We start from the raw sequence: 18571 nt of genomic DNA, 5'->3' as shown, positions 1-18571 counted from the left end.
TCATTTCACATTCTCACCAGCAGTGTGTGAGGGTTCCAATTTCTCCACATCCTCACCAACAATTGTTATTACCTTTTTTGTCATAGCCATCCTGGTGGGAGTGAAATGTTATCTCACTGTGATTTTTTTTTTTTTTTTTTTTTGCGGTACGTGGGCCTCTCACTGTTGTGGCCTCTCCCGTTGCGGAGCACAGGCTCCGGACGCGCAGGCTCAGCAGCCATGGCTCACGGGCCTAGCCGCTCCGCGGCATGTGGGATCTTCCCAGACCGGGGCACAAACCCGTGTCCCCTGCATCGGCAGGCGGACTCTCAACCACTGTGCCACCAGGGAAGCCCTCACTGTGATTTTGATTTGCATTTCCCTGATGAATAATGATGTTGAACATCATGTGCTTATTGGCCATTTGTATATCTTCTTTAGAGAAATGTCTATTCAAATCCTTTGTCCACTTGTATTTGGGTTATTTGTCTTTTTATTGTTGTCTTGTAAGGCTTCTTTTTATAATTTATATACAAGCCCCTTATCAGACATATGACTTGTAAACATTTTCACCCATTCTGTAGGTTGTCTTTTCATTTGATGTTACTTTTTGAAGCATAGTCCTTTCCAACTTGATTTTGTGACCCTTCAAGGGTGCCTTAATATAGCGGTCCCCAACCTTTTTGGCACCAGGGACTGGTTTAGTGAAAGACAATTTTTCCAAGGACAGGGAAGTGGGGGATGGTTCAGGCTGTAATGCGAGCGATGGGGAGCGGCAGATGAAGCTTTGCTCACCTGCTGCTCACCTCCTACTGTGTGGCCCAGTTTCTAACAGGCCATGGCCTGGGGTTTGGGGGCCCCTGTCTTAATGTGTTGTAGGGGTTAACATGAGTTTCAAAATGAAGAAAAATAATTTGTCTAGTGAAAATGTTATACATGTGTGTGTATCACAATATAAAGGAAGATTTCCAACCAAATTAAAGCTTATTGAACCTCAAAACAATGTGTTGTCGTAACAATATTTTTCTCTACAGTGAGTAGTTTTTGTTATCCCTATACGGGTAACTATGTTTCTGATTTTCTTTTTTCCAAATTCAGCAACTTCTCATGAATCTTTCTTCAGTGACATATTGTAGCTATATATTTCCTATTAATTTACAAATCATATTTGCTCTTCTAGATAATAATGATCCTACGAGAACATATGCCAAATAGTAAAGTGTTTGTTTATCTGTTTATTTTTGCTATCAGTGTAAATAAATAGCTTTGCTAAGGTATGATGTATATCTATACTATAAATTGCCAGTTTATTCTATGAAATAGTTAAAAGTTTTTTTTCTTTCTGCTCATTTATTGAGTAGGTAGTGATATGAACCATGATTATGTGGTAAAGTTTATACAAGATTATGGTATATAGAGTGAAAAATAATAGTGAAGGAGCCAGAAAAATGATGGTTGTTGTTAGTCATAGCATGACTTACTATTTTAAGATAAAAAATATTAATTTTTTTCTTTTTTTAAAATTTATTTTATTGAGGTATAGTTGATTTATAATGGTGTGTTAATTTGTGCTGTACAACAAAGTGATTCAGTCATACATATATATATATTCTTTTTCATATTCTTTTCCATTATGGTTTATTACAGGATATTGAGTATAGTTCCCTGTGCTATATGGTAGGACCTTGTTGTTTAATATTTACTAATCACTTTTGAAACTTGTAAGCAGAAATTTGCTAATGCTCACGATAAATGTTCTTTTTAACAGGAGGACATGAACCTTAATGAAGAACGAAAAGCTCCTTTACGAAACAAAGATTTTACCACCAAGCGTGAGATGGTCGTCCAGTATATTTCTGCTACTGCCAAATCTGTAAGTAGTGAGAATCTCCTGGCACCCACATAATGAGCTTAGCGTTATCTGCTTAAAAAGAAACAAATCTTGGCTCTCCAAGTTCTTGCCTCAATGTACTTATATAGACTTCGTAAAAGAAGCATATACATGTACTTTAATACATTTTGTATATATTTCAAAACTGTTCTTAATTAGAGAGACTTCCATTCTTATAAACAAGACAGACTAAGGATAGAGGGCTCTGAGTTAATCCAGTAAGTTTTGGGGCTGAGTTTTTGTGCACTTACTAACAAATGACAGCAATTTGCAGGTATTCCACTTAATACACAGTTTGTTACATGAACATTTCAGATTTTGAGGGAGAAGATACAAACATAGCCTAGTCACAAGATTTAACTAAGTTTACATTAAAGCTATATGTCCGGTATCTGCTTGCATGAAATTTTTAGCAATGCTTTTAATAAGCAGTTTTGGTTTTTTTCATTATTTTCTGTGATGCTAACTATGTAAACTACCTCATAATTGTTATTATACAGCTAAATTTAACATAAAGAAGGGTTTTTAATAGGAGCTTTAATGAAATCTGTGCGAGTCTCAAAAGACTTGAAAGTAGGGTTCATTGAAAAGACTTGTCTTCAGCAGGAAAATCTTTGTGTTATAATGGAATGTGTTGCCCTGTTCATTTCCTAAGGTGCTTCCAAAAATAGTCTTCAGGTTTGATTTATTTTTGTAAGAAAAAATGTATTTTTTGAAATGGTGAAATATATCTTTTACATTTCTGTAAAGAAGAAGCTTTTCACATTTAGAATTCATAACATCACTATATTTGTTATATATTATATACATGTGTGTATGTATGTATGTATCACACAGTGATTTTATGTTTGTGTAATATGTATATCACACACAAACACATTTACATTTAAGACATACATATTTTAAATGTAAAAACTTGACCAGTGAATAAAATAGCTCTTCAGTGGAAAAATATGTTCTAAAGTTATTTGGCTATCCTACTAATGCTATTTCAGTACAGTAATTGCAGTGGCAATTACTGATGCATTTTGCCCTGAATTCTACAATTGTATTGATTCCATATTGTACTTCAAGCAAGCTAAATCTGAATGCTGAACTATTTAAACATAACGCATTGCAGCTCTGCCAGAGCAGAGCAACAGCATGTTTTTTAATTTGCTTCTGGTATCCAAGGGCAGAAATATGTTTCAAGTGATAAGTGAAATTTGCCATGAGCATTGTTTTCAATAGAATTAGGTGAGGCATAGGTTTTGCTTTGAAATTCTGATGAATCTCCTCATTTTTGTAGTCAGCTTATTGTTCACAGTAAAATGCTTTAGGAAGTGCAGGGTGTACATTCAATGTTATTTTTCAAATACCTAAAGGCAAATACACTAGTAAATCTATATAGCTAAATCTGAGTGCAAAGTGCAGATAATAATACATGAATAATTATGTGGTGTTTTTAATGGTAAGATTTTGTTAGTGTTTCTGGCTCATTTGTTGTTTTTGTTTGTGTAAGTAGGACTGAATATAATCAAGATTGTATGAAGCTCTTACTCCTTAACCTTTTGATATTGACTCTATCTCTATGTAGAGCTTGTTTTCACTTATCCTATTGTTTCCTCTTCAACTGACCAGAGAGATGCACACTTTTAATTTATAGACTCATTTTTAAGATTAAAATGCTAAACTTTGGGTAAACATTGGATGAGCTCTCTACAATTGCTTTATTTGAAACATGGAAATTGAATGTTTCTCAAAAGACATGAAAATACTATATTTAAGGTGTTAGGCTCAAAATCAGTACTATAACTATTTAGTATGTGATCCTTATTTGCTTCCTTTAGCACACGTAGGAGCACCTGATGTGTGTACAGAACTTTCATTAGAGCTCTAAGGTTATACATTTTATTTGCAAATATTTTTCATGGACCAAATATTATGATGAAAGAAAGCCTGTTGATAAGCATGCTTTAAAGCTTTCTCACTTTGGGGAGACATTCATTAGTGCTGTGTTTTCTGTGGCGAAAACAAAGGAAATTGCATATGTGATTTCCTTTTGAAGGTGATAGGGATGCCTTTCAGTGACAAACCATCCTCTCATCTTTTGACCTCTTCGTGATCATGACAATAACATTTGCATAAATTACAACCTAACCTATGCCCATTTACCTATGTGTAACCAAGGTTTCCATCCTGCTGTTTTTTATTAGGCTTTAGATATGCTTTGCTTGTCGTACCTTTTTATGCTTACTTTTTCATTATATTGATACACTGATTAAAAATGTTTCCACTTTTAAAGTAGATATGATTGTAACCACTTCTTTATGAAAATGCTTTACGAGTAGCCAAAACTTTCATCTTGAAGTAAAAGCAAAGTTAAGGACTACAGTCCATGGTGGAAAAATGTCTTGTAGTCATATGTAAAATGTGTGAAAATTACAGTTAAATTTAAACATAAATTGTACATTTCCACCTTTAACACCTGCATTAGTCATTTTGTGTGGAATTGAAAAACAAATAAAATATGAGCTCAGTAAGAGACGTGGGTCATTCTCCTGGGTTTGTGGGTAAGGACCGTAAAGCAACATGAAACTAATACACAGGTTTGGGCTCAAAACCTGTTTCTAAAGCAAAGGAGAGTCTTTTATTGTGTAATTGACTATGCCAAAATTAGCCTGAAATAAGAGAATATAAAGGAAATTGAAAGATAATGATGAAAACTATTGCTTAGTTTTTTTCCTTTTCAAGTTCCTTAGTAGAGAATGTTAAGTTGTGTGAATGCGAAGGAAAAAGTAGCTTGAGTAACTCTGTCAGTGATGAGTGGACTTTAAGGGAGTGGAAAAGAGCCTCTTCTCTGCTGGAGCTGTACTCATTTGCTCATTGTAGCAAGTGCGGTTATGGACCTGATCTAGGGTAGTTAGTATGTGTAGATAATTTGGCCACAGATAATCTGGAAGAGCCTTTGTTTTCAAAACACCAACATATGTTTTCAGAAATGGAAAACCAAGCTTTGTTAATATTGCAACATTGTCATATCAATTCATAATCCTGAGAGGCACAAGAAATCAGTGACTTAGAGGGAATGTTGCATGTTATTTTTTAACAGCTTATAATTTTTCCTATATATGAGGAAAAATTAGTCACTGAAATCCTAACATTAGTTTGCCAGATGTCAATGTCCTTATGAGAATATTAAGAAACTAGTTTATTTCTAACTTAAATAGCAATTTTTGAAGTTGAGATTTAAAAATATGTAAAATTATATTTTCATGAAGATACATTGAAAGGTATCATTGATTTAAAAAAACTCTCAATAGGAAATAATTCAAAATAGTGATACCAAATACATCTCTAAATTTTTTTAGATTGACCCATATAATAAGCATTTGAGAGCTGTAGTATATCTACTTGTATGTGCGTATACATATATTAATGGTTTTGCCTTTGCCATTATCAGATATTTTCTTTCTCAGATCTTTTCGAGGCATCACCTAGATATGGTGAAACAATTGAACCCAAACATGACCAAACCAGTTTCTTTTAGCTTTCCTTGTCTCATCTAATCTCTTTGCTGTATGTGCTTTAGCTAAATGCAATCATTTTGCAATTGGAATGAATCATTAAATGGGCCGTATTCTGGTCGTTTCACCGAGTATAGACCTGCCTTAATTGTTAAGAAGGCTTGCATTCATTTTTTTAGCTTCATGTCTGTGCTAAATAAACAAGGGACAAATAAGATCTCTGTCTTTTTGGTGGGAGGAAATAATTTAGGTCAGTAGCATATCTTTCAATTCAGAAGGTGGTTAATGGCACCACAGAAGCTTTTATTCAACTAAATAATCACTGCCTGTAAATAGTCTGTTGAATGAATATTTAAGAAAGCTACTTCTCTATTTGGAGATTCATGGATTCCTCTGAAATAATTTACTGGGAAACTGTCATTATCTTTTTGTATCTTGCAGTATCCTGTTAAACTTAGAATTCTTATTGGGATTTCAATTATATTTGATTTTTATTTTTAAAGTACTGGCTGAAAAACAGCACATAGTGATAATAAAACTGCTATCAGATTAATGGTTTTCAATTGTGGATTAGGTCTTTTTTGAACATTGCTTGATATTCAAGTGTAGGAAACTGATAACAATGATTTGGATTGGATTTTAGTATAAAATTATGTTTTAGGACTATGATTTTACTTCTTGCTTTCTTAAACACAAATTCTCAGAAATTCTCTTTTCTCTTAACCATTAGAAAAGCTCAGTCGAGGTTGTAATTTTTGAACTGTTTCCTCCTTATGAATAACTATGTTTAAATACAAACTACTTCTTTGTCTTTGCATTATATACAAAACTGTGCTCTTATAATAGAAATTCTAGGATGATCTAGAAAACTAGAATCATAAGCAATCTATCTGCTTTGTAATTTTCAAGTATAATATAAAACAATATTTTAAACCTTAAATTCATAACAATATAAAATATTCCAGTTTTCAACCTAAAGTTTATGTATTAACTTAATGCATGACTTTAAATGCAACATTTATATTCTAAAATACATAATTTCAACCTTAATAGTATACCTGTTAAAATAAGGAAAGAGAAAAAAAGCAATATTTGGAAAAAATTCGATTTTCTTGTGATAATTTTTTTGAGGGGTTGTGGACTGATAAAATATCTGATGCCTCATTACACTTAATCTTGCATTACTTGATGTTTACACTGCACTAGCTGAGAAGCCCATTACAGAAAAAAAAAAAATCCTTAAGTTGTAATAATCTTTTATGTGGGAATCTTTATTCTGCAGACTTTACACATTTTTGAAATATGGTAGAAATCAATACTGATTTATTTGTGTTAGCCTCTAGATCTAAAGTATTAAAAGTATACATGGGGGTAGCTATTTACTAATTTACTAAACACTTAACTTCTGTGAAAAGCTTCTGATTACTAATACTGTTGCTGTTTGTTTTTTTTTACACCATAACCACTCTCCGTTGACCACTGCATGCAGATAGTTGGAAGTAAAGTTATGGTGAGTACAAAAGATGTGTTTTACCCTTAGTAGTGAATTTGTGCTTTTGGGGATTGAGTGATTTTTGCTTATAGTATTTTATATGTTGGGCTCTTCTTTTGGTGTATATTTTACCAAAACAGTGAGGTGAATATTAAGATCAGGTGAATAGAATTTAGCTATGGTAAGTATTTTTCCTGTGGCTTTGGGAAATGCTTTAGAAGTAGAATATGCTTGTATATTCTGTCTTAGAAAGTTTTACTTCTTTTTAAAATTTTTCTCTTTTTTTTTCGTAATTGTGCCCGTGTCAGTCTTTATGATTCTGATAAAACTGTGTGTTTTACCTCAGTTTTTCAGGATGGCAGGCAGAGACTCATAAAAGGTTGGTTTATGCTAACAGGAATTCTTATTGAAGTATCTGACTTTGACTTTAGTATCCCTAAGCACATAGTGTAACGAGAGCAACCTTTGATGTTCAGTCAGGAGACCTGCGTGCTTGTCTTTGTTGGGTGCTACTCATCAGCTCTGTGACTTTGGGCAAGTCATGTAGTTCCTCTGAGGTTCAGTTATTAAGTGGATAAATTGAAGTGATTGGCTTGCGTTATCTTTTAAGGTTCTTTCTGTTGCTGTCTTCTAAAGGTTCTTTTACTACAGACACTGCATTTCAGTGCCACAATTACATGATACACTATTATACCAATACACCAAAAGTGGCCTGTATTGTGATTCAGAGCTATTTGTAATTACCTTGCCTTCATGATTAAGCAGTCTGCATTTCAAAAACAGGCCAGGAAACATTATCTTTAGCATCATCAGGTACCGTGGTATCTAGAATAGTAAATATATTTACATTTGTTTTGCTTTTAAAAATTGAAGTCCTCTTTTTTTTTCTTTTTGAATTCATGTGACATTTAAGGGAAAACAAAGCCATTCATCTTTTGGGATGATTTCAAAAATCAACAAATATTTCTTCAGTGCTTATTATGTGCCAAGAACTGTGCTAGGCACACTGATGACTGGCAAATAAGAATGAGATAAGACCTTATAGTTTCAATAATATATGTTGAAATAATCAAACCTTAAATTGTGCCGGCTGATTGTAAGTGTAATAGGAATACATGAGCAGGAGAGAGAAGTGGGGTTAGAGTAATTAGAGAAAACTCCATGCACATTTCTAGACTTTCAGGATCTGGTGGCTGGGATTTGACTGGGGAGGAGAGATGATAGAGAAGCTCGCAGATTGTGGAAGTAATATTGAATGCAAAGGCTTGGAGAAAGAACCAAACTGTGTTTGGGAGGGGGTGGGGGGAGAAGAGGGAAATGAGAGATGAGGTTGACTTTGTTGGAACAAAGAACAAAAAAGTAAATTGGAAAGATTCAAAAATCAAGTTGAAGGAGGATCTTGAAGTCTGGGTAGAAGATTAGAAATTAGTTGGAGCAAGCAAGTGACATGAGGGAAGCAGGGTTTAAGAAAAATAAATTTGATAGTAGTAGGTAGGCTGGATCAGGCTAGTGGTTCCCAAAGTTGAAAGTATCAAAATGCAGGTTTTGCCCTTCATGGGGTCTGGGATAGGGCCAAGAACTCTGCCTTTTTATCAAGCACCACAGGAGATTCTGATAAGGTAGGCTCAAGAGCTGACTTTGAGAAATACTGGATTAGGATAGAGAGATTTGTTTGGGGTGCTACCTAGGAGACATGTGTGAGTCAGTGAGGACCTGCATTAAACTGGAGGCTTAAGTGTATAAGGGTGGGGTTAAATAACAGAGTTTGGGGCAATGAAGGAATCTGGAGCTCATTTTAATGTGGGCCAGAGCCAGCCTATATTTCTGGTCTTGGTACCATAAGCAATCCAATGGCCTATGCCAGAAGCTACTGAAAGATTACTGATTTCTCCACATCCAGTTACCAAGTTCTTTCTCCTAAATAACTCTCAGCTCTCTCCCCTAATCTCAGACCCATGATTTAACACACCTGTGGCTGCCCCAGTCTCCTCAATACTCTCCTAGTCTTGGCTCTCACACCCCACCCACACATGCTCTACATGGTTACAAGAGATGCTGCTGCTACCCCATCAAAACTTTCAAATGGCTCCCTATTCCTTTTGTGATCTTATCCCCGCTTCCTTTTCTAATTTCACCTCCAGCTGCATTCTTACATGTGCCTGTCCTCTGTCTGTACAGGAACACTTGGCAATTCCTTAACATCCTATTCTTTAATCCCTCTAAATCAAGCACAGTCTGCTTCTTTGAGCCAGAATGCCCTTTTCTTCTTGAGTGTGCCCAGCAAGCTCCTAAATATCCATCAAAATTAAGCTTCATGTCAGTCTTTGAAGGAAAAGCCATCTTAGATAACACCTTCCTTTCCATAGCACCGTGTATATAGCTCAATTGTAATATTTAGCACATTTTATTATGATAAATTATATGTTTTTCTTCCCCAATGAACATAGCTGGTGCCCTCAAAATACTAGGTCTAATGGGGAAGGTAGACAGGAAAACAGAATATAAGATAGGGCCTGAAGATGTAATATAGGAAAGGTTGCAAAGTGACTGCTTATGGTTTAGCGAACAGTTTCATCTTGTCTGAGAGTGTTTTGAAAGACACTATGAGAAAGATGTTACGATTGATCTACAATAGAAATGATTTCATACCCGTTGTTTTATCTGTGAGCTGCTTCTTACGTTGGAGTTTACAAATCCTGCAATAAGGGGGGGATACTCTAGGGATCGACCAGCTTCTAGAGGAAGTGATGAGGGGATTAATTCTAGAGTTTAGGTGGGAAGGGTGCCTTCAGGAGGAAGGTTTTTTTGTTGTTTGTTGAGACTAGAGAGAGGAGTGAAGAAAAATATTTAAAATCACCAGTTGAAAGTCAGGTACAAAAGGGCTTATTTTTCGTGGTCTCACTAATCTACAAAAGATGGGAAGTGTTTGTTGATAAAATGGACAGGTAAGAATTTCATAAGAAGTGTTCAACAGAGAAGAAATCCTAGAATAGCCACTTTAAGTATTCTGGTTGCCTAAAGACTACATATGTTGGTCAAAAAATGAGTGATGTAGAAGTCAGACTGAAACTGGAAAGATGGAATATGTAATGAACCAGGTCTTCATGACCCTGTCTTCCTTTTATCTCTCCAGTGTTGATTAGAAGCAGAATTGGAGGCATTTGAGGTCCTCCTGATGTCAGACTACCATTAGCCTTAGTTTTCACTATTCTCTTTCAGAAATTTACTTTACAAATCAGGCTATTACCTGAACATAACCATCCACTCAGCCTCAAGCAGTCTTGCTTCTGACTTGGCTCATTGGATCATTTTTTTTTTTTTGCTTCGAATATTTTCCTTCCTGTGTCAACATTCTCCCCATCCTCAGCTCTTCCATGAAGTCTATCCCGATGACCTTCCCCCCCATTCCCCCACCTCCTGATTTCCTCCTAATAATTTCCCTGAACTTCTATAGCACTTTATTTTTAACTTTCTTTTGGAATCACTTTCTACTCTATTTTATAGTTTCTATTACATTATATGTTCTTTAAGGGCCTTTTTTATAATACACCTATATTACTTTAGTTTATAATAATGTATGTCCTTGAATAATACTTTCTGTTACCGTGCAGGTCTGTCTTTTTATGTCCACAATATAGACCCTATGAAGGGATACAAATTTTAGTAGAGGTCATGGATTCAGAGGCAAATAGACCTGAGCTCAGATTCCAACTCTGCTACGTACTAACTGTGTGACCTTAAATAATTTACTTAATGTCTCTGAACCTCAGTCTCCCTATTAACACAATGAGGATAATAATACTCAATTCAGGATGGTTTTGAAGTTTATTGTTTATATTTAATATATTTATTATATTAAGAACCTTGCAAATAGCAGGTCTAAATTACATTTTTTGGTTAAATGTATTAAATTTTATGAAATGCTTGGTATAACAGACATAAAACATGAAGATAACATGGTAAAACAAGATGAGACTTTGAGCTGCCTCTTTTTTTTTTTTGCTCAGTATTCAAGATGTGTGCTATTTAATAGAGTGATTTATTCTGGGTCAAGAATGGTGGGAAGGATTTGGCTGGATGGAAGAAAGAATGTTTTGCCTGTTTATTGGAAGCTATGTGTTATGTGGTATAGATTATTGCTGGGCTTTGAAAAAAAATAAAAATTCATATATGGTCTCAAGATAATATTGACAAGGTTATTTTAAAGATTTAATAAGATAGTTGAAGATTTGTTATAGATGCTATCTAAGAAAGGATAGAATATCTTCTTATCAATATCTTAAAATAGCAAAAGAGAACTTAGAGTGGGATAGAGATAGAAAGAACTGAATGACTTTTTCAATGGCTTCTAGTTATAGGTAAGTGTAAACTTTTTGAAAGAAAATAAATTGTTTTTATTATTTAGTAGCACATTGCATGAAACAGGTTTAGGAATCAGCTAAAATGACTAATTTGATTTCACTGCAAACCAGGAATAATGTATCCACAGGAGGAAGAAGAACCATTCTTCTGTGGGAAAAAAGGGTAAAAATTGACATGATTACATATGATAATTGGAAAATAGAATTATAATGACCAGACCTAACAATGTTAAATATAAAGTAACTTAATGACAGAAATAATTGAGCACCTAGGGCAAGCAGTAGGGTGTCTTTTGGGATAGTGTTTATTTTGGCATCATAAAGACCTGAACTTAAATCCTGATTCAGCACTCATTCATTCTCTAGATCTGGTTAATCTCTCTAGCCACAGATTCTTTTCTTTTTTGGTTAAAAAGTTACTGCCCACCTATTATGTGCCAGACACTATTCTAGGTGCTTGGGTGATGAACCATTACAGATAAATTCCTCATGGAGCTTATATTTCTACTTGGGGAGGCAGACAATAAGACGCATATCAAATATAACGGCAGGTAGTGGTAAGAGCTATGAAGGAAAAAAAGCAAGATGAGAAAGCCGAGTGTGATCAGGGTTGTGCTGTTTTAGATAGGTGAGCTCTCTGAGCAAATGACATCTGAACAGAGACATGAGTGAAACTGGGGAGAGCCAATGCAAATATCTAGGGAAGAGCTTTACAGGCAGAGAGAGTATCAAGTGCCCTGGCTTTGAGGCAGGAGTGTGCCTTGAGTATTTGAAGAATTGCAAAGAGGCCACTGTGGATGGAGTGGAGTGAACCAAGGGGAAGTACGGGGGTGTTTTTGTTAAGGTGACTAAAAACATAGGTTAAGTATATCAGGGGGTTGTAAATGTGGAAAGGTAGGTTAAGGTCATTTTAGGAGGGATATGCCAAGGAGATGGTACTTTAATAGTCAGTGAGGAATCAAGGTTTTGAGAAATGGAATGACAAAATCTGAGTTACATTTGGGGAAGATTAATGGAGCAGTGGAAATTGGAGAGGTTAGAGACTGGGGCAGGGAGATCAAGCTGGGGGTTGTTGCTGTACTTGAAGTAATAAGACCCTGGAATGGAGAGTGGTTAGTAAGAACTAAATGGAGGTGATAGATGAGAGAGAGAGATTGCAGAAGTAGAATATATCAGCCTCAGCAAATGATGAAAAAGGGCAGAGGAGATGTGTGACTCAATAATGAGTGAATTTGCAAGCATGGGTGACCGAAGTGATGGTGACTTGAGCCTTCATGGAGAAGTCAGGAGCAAGACTACGTTTGGAGTAAAACAGGATGAGTTCAGTTTAGACATGTTAATCAAGGAGAAATTAGTAAAATCACAGAAATAAGAATAAAGTTATTGCCACGCAAGACCATTTCTTCAGCACTCGTAGCATAGAGTAGAATTTTTATAATTAGGTTTTCTGTTTCAAACACCTACTTTAACTATTGTAAATATATTCTCTGCACATGCTGCTGAACATATGTTGTTTATCATTCTAATAACACTTACCTGTTTATAAACCACAGCCTCATTTCCTGTACTAGGCAATGAAGGTCATGTGTGTTTCTTGTTGACTCAGTGGACCTGGATAGAAAAGAGCTAATCATTTTGGTGGCCTGTAGTATTGCTTACTAGATAAGCCATTTTATGTAATTAGGATGTCACATTTGTACGTTTTGCAGTGTTTCTAAATAATCTGAGTCAAAAGGACAGCCCCATCATAGGTGAAGGGTAGGTACACATGTATGTTTCTTTGTCCTAATTGGGGCATGGCAATTTTGGGCACGATTGAGTGAATATTATAGGAACTTTTTCTCAAAATAGAGCCAAATGAATTTGTTTCCCTAGGCTGTTGAAGAAGTTCATGCTGAAAGAAGGTTCCTGTTAACAGTAAACTTATAGCCAGGCTCAAAGTAATAAATTCAAAATGCTATTGATGTGTTTCTTACTACAAGCGACCTACTAATTATAATAGCCATAAAATACCACTAAGCGTGGCAGTATGTATTTGTGGGCTGTTAAGCTGCTATTGCATTATTAAATTGAAGTGTTATTAGTTTACTGATCTAATAGTATCATCATGATTACTTCGTGTAACGTTACACTTGTGTCAGACCAATTATTTGAATATATCCTGTGAAAAAAAGATCAAATCTTACTTTGCTGTTTCTTTTTTTAAAAAATAATTGTATGGTCCAGAAGGGGGAGACAAAACATTGATTATTGGAGTTTGAAGTAGCTGCTTCTTGATAAATCATGGCTTTTTTGTATGCCAATTTGATTGTTTTTTGTTCCTCTTTCTCTTGTTATAGGTTTAGAAATTGTAGGATAGTTGCTACTGCAAAATATTTAGTTTTATGGTGGTGACAATTTTGTTAAAAATCTAAATTCAATCAGAATAAAAATAATCAGTGCAATTATTTTTAACTAGTATATATAAAGTAGAAAAGCTCATTTGGTAATCAGGTGAAAATAAGACCTAAGACTGTTTAATGAGGGTATATTTTATAAGTGATCTTTTAAAAATAGCACAAGCAATATTAAAATTCCACTTTTGGTCTTTTCTAATTTCACATTCATTATGTGCAATGAGTAGCTTCCTTCCCATTTCCTTATGTTTTGATACTGCAAGCTGGCTTGTGTATTATACTTGTTTTGGATAGGAATATCTGCATATGTTTTGAAAGGTTTTGTTATTTAAACCTCCATTCATTTTTAGAACAATTTCTTATCAGTCCCTTCCCTTCCAGTCATAAATTACATTATTTCATCATGCCAGATTAAATTCATTGTTTAAGGAATGCTAAGATAATGTCGATTATAAAATATTAGCAAGTCATCTTACCTTGGGCATTTGGAAACATCGAAAAGACAGTATGAATATTGACTTTCGTTTAGACATATATTTTGTAAATTGATGCATTAATATTTATGAGTATGGAGTAGTTATGTTTTATAGTGTGTCCTGATATTAGAAACAAAAAGATATCCTCTTCATGTAGGATTCTGCACTGAAAGTTTATTTTCTGTGTATTTTGCTTGTGATCACGTTTAAAATTTCAATTGAGCTTCTTTCTCTGTGTATATCATCAGGTAAAAAGAATACATTTAAAATCTGATGCTTGGTATAAGACATTTAACACTCGTGTAGTTATTATTTCATATTTTTTTAAATTTTTATTTATTTTTTATTTTATTTTATTTTTCATTTATGGCAACAGTTTTTTAAATTTATTATTTAATTTTTTTTTCAATTATGGCAACAATTTTGATCAGCCATAGAACATGAGATAATTACATGAGAAGTGTTTTTTAATGTTTGTTTTGGTTGTTAAATAGTATGGTCTCTATACCACATATCCTTTAAAAGCTCTGTGTAAAATTTACTGTTACCATTATAAAACAAGTGGCATGACACAGGGATATTTCTTACGAGACAATGCTTTCTTGATCCAGGTAGTGTTGTCAGCAGGGGAAAAATTAGACACTCTAAGATGATGATCAATATTAAAGAGTTACCTTAACTTACTGTATATCAAATTTTGGCCTTTTTCTCACATGTCTGATTCAATTTCCCATTTCAGTTAATCAGATTTCATGTTCTTGCTTATCTGTTAGGAAAAGACTGGTTGAATCATAATTAGCTCCTTTGAATGGGATAAGGGCAGAATAAGATCATCTTAAAAATGCCACCTTAGATTTATAAAGTGCTTTAGAATTTTTAAAGCCCTTTCACACATTTTCTCATTTGAGCTACATACTATATGTATTTCTGTAGGTCTGTGCATCATTTTTTCAGGAAGACATTGCCTCCATCTCCAGATTCCTGGGGTCTGGCCATTTTCCATGGAGGTTTTTTGAGTGGTATATACTGTCCAGGGTATTTTGTCGGTGGTCAACAGATATTCATAACGTGAATTAGTATCCAGTTTATATGCTTGTATGAAATGCTTTTTGAGCCTAATGCTTTGTGGGCCTGCATCGCTAAATAATGGTCATGTGACTAGTAACATTTAAGGTAATTTTTTTTACTGTGGTCACCATAATTCAGATATTGGATTACTGCATTCATTGCATGTGCTATTCTAGTTGAGACCACAATTGCCTATCAAAACAATATTGAAAACAAAAATGAATTTTAAGAGCGTCAATCAAAGGTACAAAAAACTTTCCAAGCTCATTTTTTATGCTGATCTGTTTGTAAATTTTTACTAACCTGTCATGGTTCCTTTCTTCAATGAATTTGTGATCTAAGGAGAACATAATTGCTCATGCAGTGTAATTCTTGTGCTTTGAGTGTAGTAACTACTTTGTATACTTTAGGTGAGTCATTTATTTTCATTGATGATGATGCTTTTTTGGCAGAGTGGTTTGCATCCAGAGAGCTGTTTTACAAAGTGTGATTGGCACCCGTATACTAGGTAGATAGAGTGTGTGTGTGCGTATGTGTCTGTGTATCTGTATATCCATCTATCTGTCTATCCTCTCAGAGTTAAATGAGGTCACATAGGTTCTCTCTATGTTCGAAAGCTGAGAAGTTATGAGAACTGAGACTTTTCCTCAGAATTATTTCAGATTTTCTTATTGTGTGGAATGTTTTCTCGTAGAGTGAGGTAAGTATATGTTATAGGGTGAATTGTGCCTCCCATAAGTCCTATGTTGAAGCCCTAACCCCCAGTACCTGAGAATGTGACTATTTGGAGATAGGGCCTTTAAAGAGTTTATTAAATTAAAATGAGGCTGTTAGGGTATACCCTAATCCAATCTAACTGGTGTACTTATAAGAGGAAATTTGGACAAAGAAACACCAGAGGTATGCACAGAGGAAACACCATGTGAGGACACAGAGAGAATGTGGCCATATGTCAGCCAAGGAGAGCGGCCTCAAGAGGAAACCAACCCTGCTGACACCCTGATCTTGGAATTCTAGCCACAGACTGTGAGGAAATAAATTTTGGTTGTTTAAGCCACCTGCTCTGTAGTTTTGCTTTTCTCATCTTCTTCTTCTTTTTTTTTTTTTTTTTGTTATGACAGCCCTAGCAAACTAATACAGTATATAATATTCATTCTATTGTATTCAACACGTAATAATAGCTAACCTTTAGAGGGCACTGAGTGCCAGGGACTACGCTTAGTAAGTTTCATGTAAAAACCAATTTAATCCTCATAACAATTATCACCCCCATTGTTTGGATGAGGAAAGTGAAGCTTAGGAAAGCAAGTACATTATCTGGGGTTGCACAGCAAGTAGGTAGGAGAACCAGGACTTGACTCCAGTCAGACTGAGTCCAGAGCTTGGCCTCTTAACCAAAACCTGATTAAGAATTTGGTGGATTCCAGGCAGTTATGGATAATGGTCATCTCCATGGGTGCTTACTTTCACTAACATTATTATTATTTTAAAAATTTATTTTGTTGAAGTATAGTTGATTTACAATGTTGTGTTAATTTCTGCTGCACAGCAAAGCGAGTCAGTTCTACATATATATTCTTTTTCATATTCTTTTCTATTATGGTTTATCACAGGATACTGAGTATAGTTCTCTGTGCTATACAGTAGGACTTTGTTGTTTATCCATTCGATATATAATAGTTTGCATCTGCTAATCCCAAACTCCCAGTCTATCCCTCCCTCATCCCTCTCCCCCTTGGCAACCACAAGTCTGTTCTCTGTGTCTGTGAGTCTGTTCCATGGATAAGTTCATTTGTGTCATATTTTAGATTCCACATATAAGTGATATGGTATGGTATTTGTCTTTCTCTCTCTGACTTACTTCCCTTAGTATGATAATCTCTAGGTCCATCCATGTTGCTGCAAATGGCATTATTTCATTTTTTATGGGTGAGTAGTATTCCATTGTATATGTATGCCACATCTTCTTGATCCATTCATCTGTCGATGGACATTTAGGTTGCTTCCATGTCTTGGTTATTATAAATAGTACTGCTATGAACATAGGGGTACATGTATCTTTTTGATTTATAGTTTAGGACAAACACTTTTTTTTAAAATACTCAACAAATATTTTTATTGAGATATAATTGACATATAACATCCTATTAGTTTCAGGTATACAACATACTGATTCGATTTATGTATATATTGTAAAATGATCACCACAATAAGTCTAGTTAACATCCATCACCCCACATAGTTACAAAGTTTTCATCTACTCTAAACAACTTTCAAATATACAATACAGTGTTATTAACTGTACTCACCATGCTGTATATTACATCCCCAGGACTTATTTATTTTATAACTGGATATTTGTCCCTTTTGACCTCCTTCACCCATTTTTGCACCCCATCCCTCCCTGCCCCGGCCTACCTCCGGCAACCACTAATGTCTTCTCTGTATGTCTGAGTTTGGCTTTTTGTTTTTGTTTTTTAAATCCCACATATAAGTGAGATATTTCAGTATTTGTCTTTCTCTGTCTGTCTTATCTCACTTAGCATAATGCCCTCAAAGTCCATCCATGTTGTCACAAATAGCAGGATTTCCTTCTTTTATATGGTTGAATAATATTTCACACTATGCATATGTACCACATTTTCTTTATCCATTCATCCATTGATGAACACTTAGGTTGCTTCCATGTCTCAGCTATTGCAAATAATGCTGCAGTGAACATCATGGTGCATAGACCTTTTACTGTTAGTTTTTTGTTTGTTTGTTTGTTTCCTTCAGATAAATATCCAGAAGTGGAATTGCTGGATCATATGGTAGTTCTATTTTTAATTTTTTGAAGTAGGACAAACACTCTTAATCACCATTTAGGTCAAGAAAAGAACTAGTTTGTTGTATTTTTTAGATTCTCCATATATATGATATAATACAGTACTTGTTTCTCTCTGTCTGACTTATATCACCTAGCATAATGTGCTCCAAGTCTGTCCATGTTGTCGCAAATGGCAAAATTTCATTCTTTTTTGTAGCTGAGTAGTATTCTATTGTGTGTATATCTATATCTATCTATCTCACATCTTCTTTATCCATTCTTCTGTTGATGTGCATTTAGGTTGTTGCCACGTCTTGGCTATTGTAATAGTGGTGCTATGAACATTGGGGTGCATGTATCTTTTCGAGTTATAGTTTTGTCTGGATATATGCCCAGGAGTGGGATTGCTGGGTCATATGGTAGTTCTATTTTTAGTTTTTTAAGGAACCTCCATACTGTTCTCCATAGTGGCTGTACCAATTTACATTCCCACCAACAGTGCAAGAGGGTTCCCTTTTCTCCAAACCCTCTCCAGTATTTTTTATTTCTAACATTATTATTTAGTCCTTCACAGATTGCAAATAGGGGATTAT

The 18571-nt window shown here is 34.8% G+C and overlaps 1 protein-coding gene across 2 annotated transcripts in view; it reads left to right on the top strand.

The window, feature by feature from the left end:
* The window catches only part of DIAPH2 (diaphanous related formin 2), a 786790-nt gene that overhangs the window by 79863 nt on the left and 688356 nt on the right, over positions 1-18571 (top strand). For both annotated transcript variants that reach the window (XM_060138052.1, XM_060138051.1), the window contains 2 exons: positions 1748-1852; positions 6866-6886. In XM_060138052.1, the coding sequence (XP_059994035.1) occupies positions 1748-1852; positions 6866-6886 (126 nt within the window). The remainder of the gene's footprint in view (positions 1-1747; positions 1853-6865; positions 6887-18571) is intronic.

The sequence above is a fragment of the Lagenorhynchus albirostris genome, chromosome X (genome assembly GCF_949774975.1).
Source record: "Lagenorhynchus albirostris chromosome X, mLagAlb1.1, whole genome shotgun sequence".
Classification (NCBI taxonomy): Eukaryota; Metazoa; Chordata; class Mammalia; order Artiodactyla; family Delphinidae; genus Lagenorhynchus; species Lagenorhynchus albirostris.
Note: the sequence above shows the minus strand (reverse complement) of the source record. Positions and strands in the feature narration are given on the sequence as shown.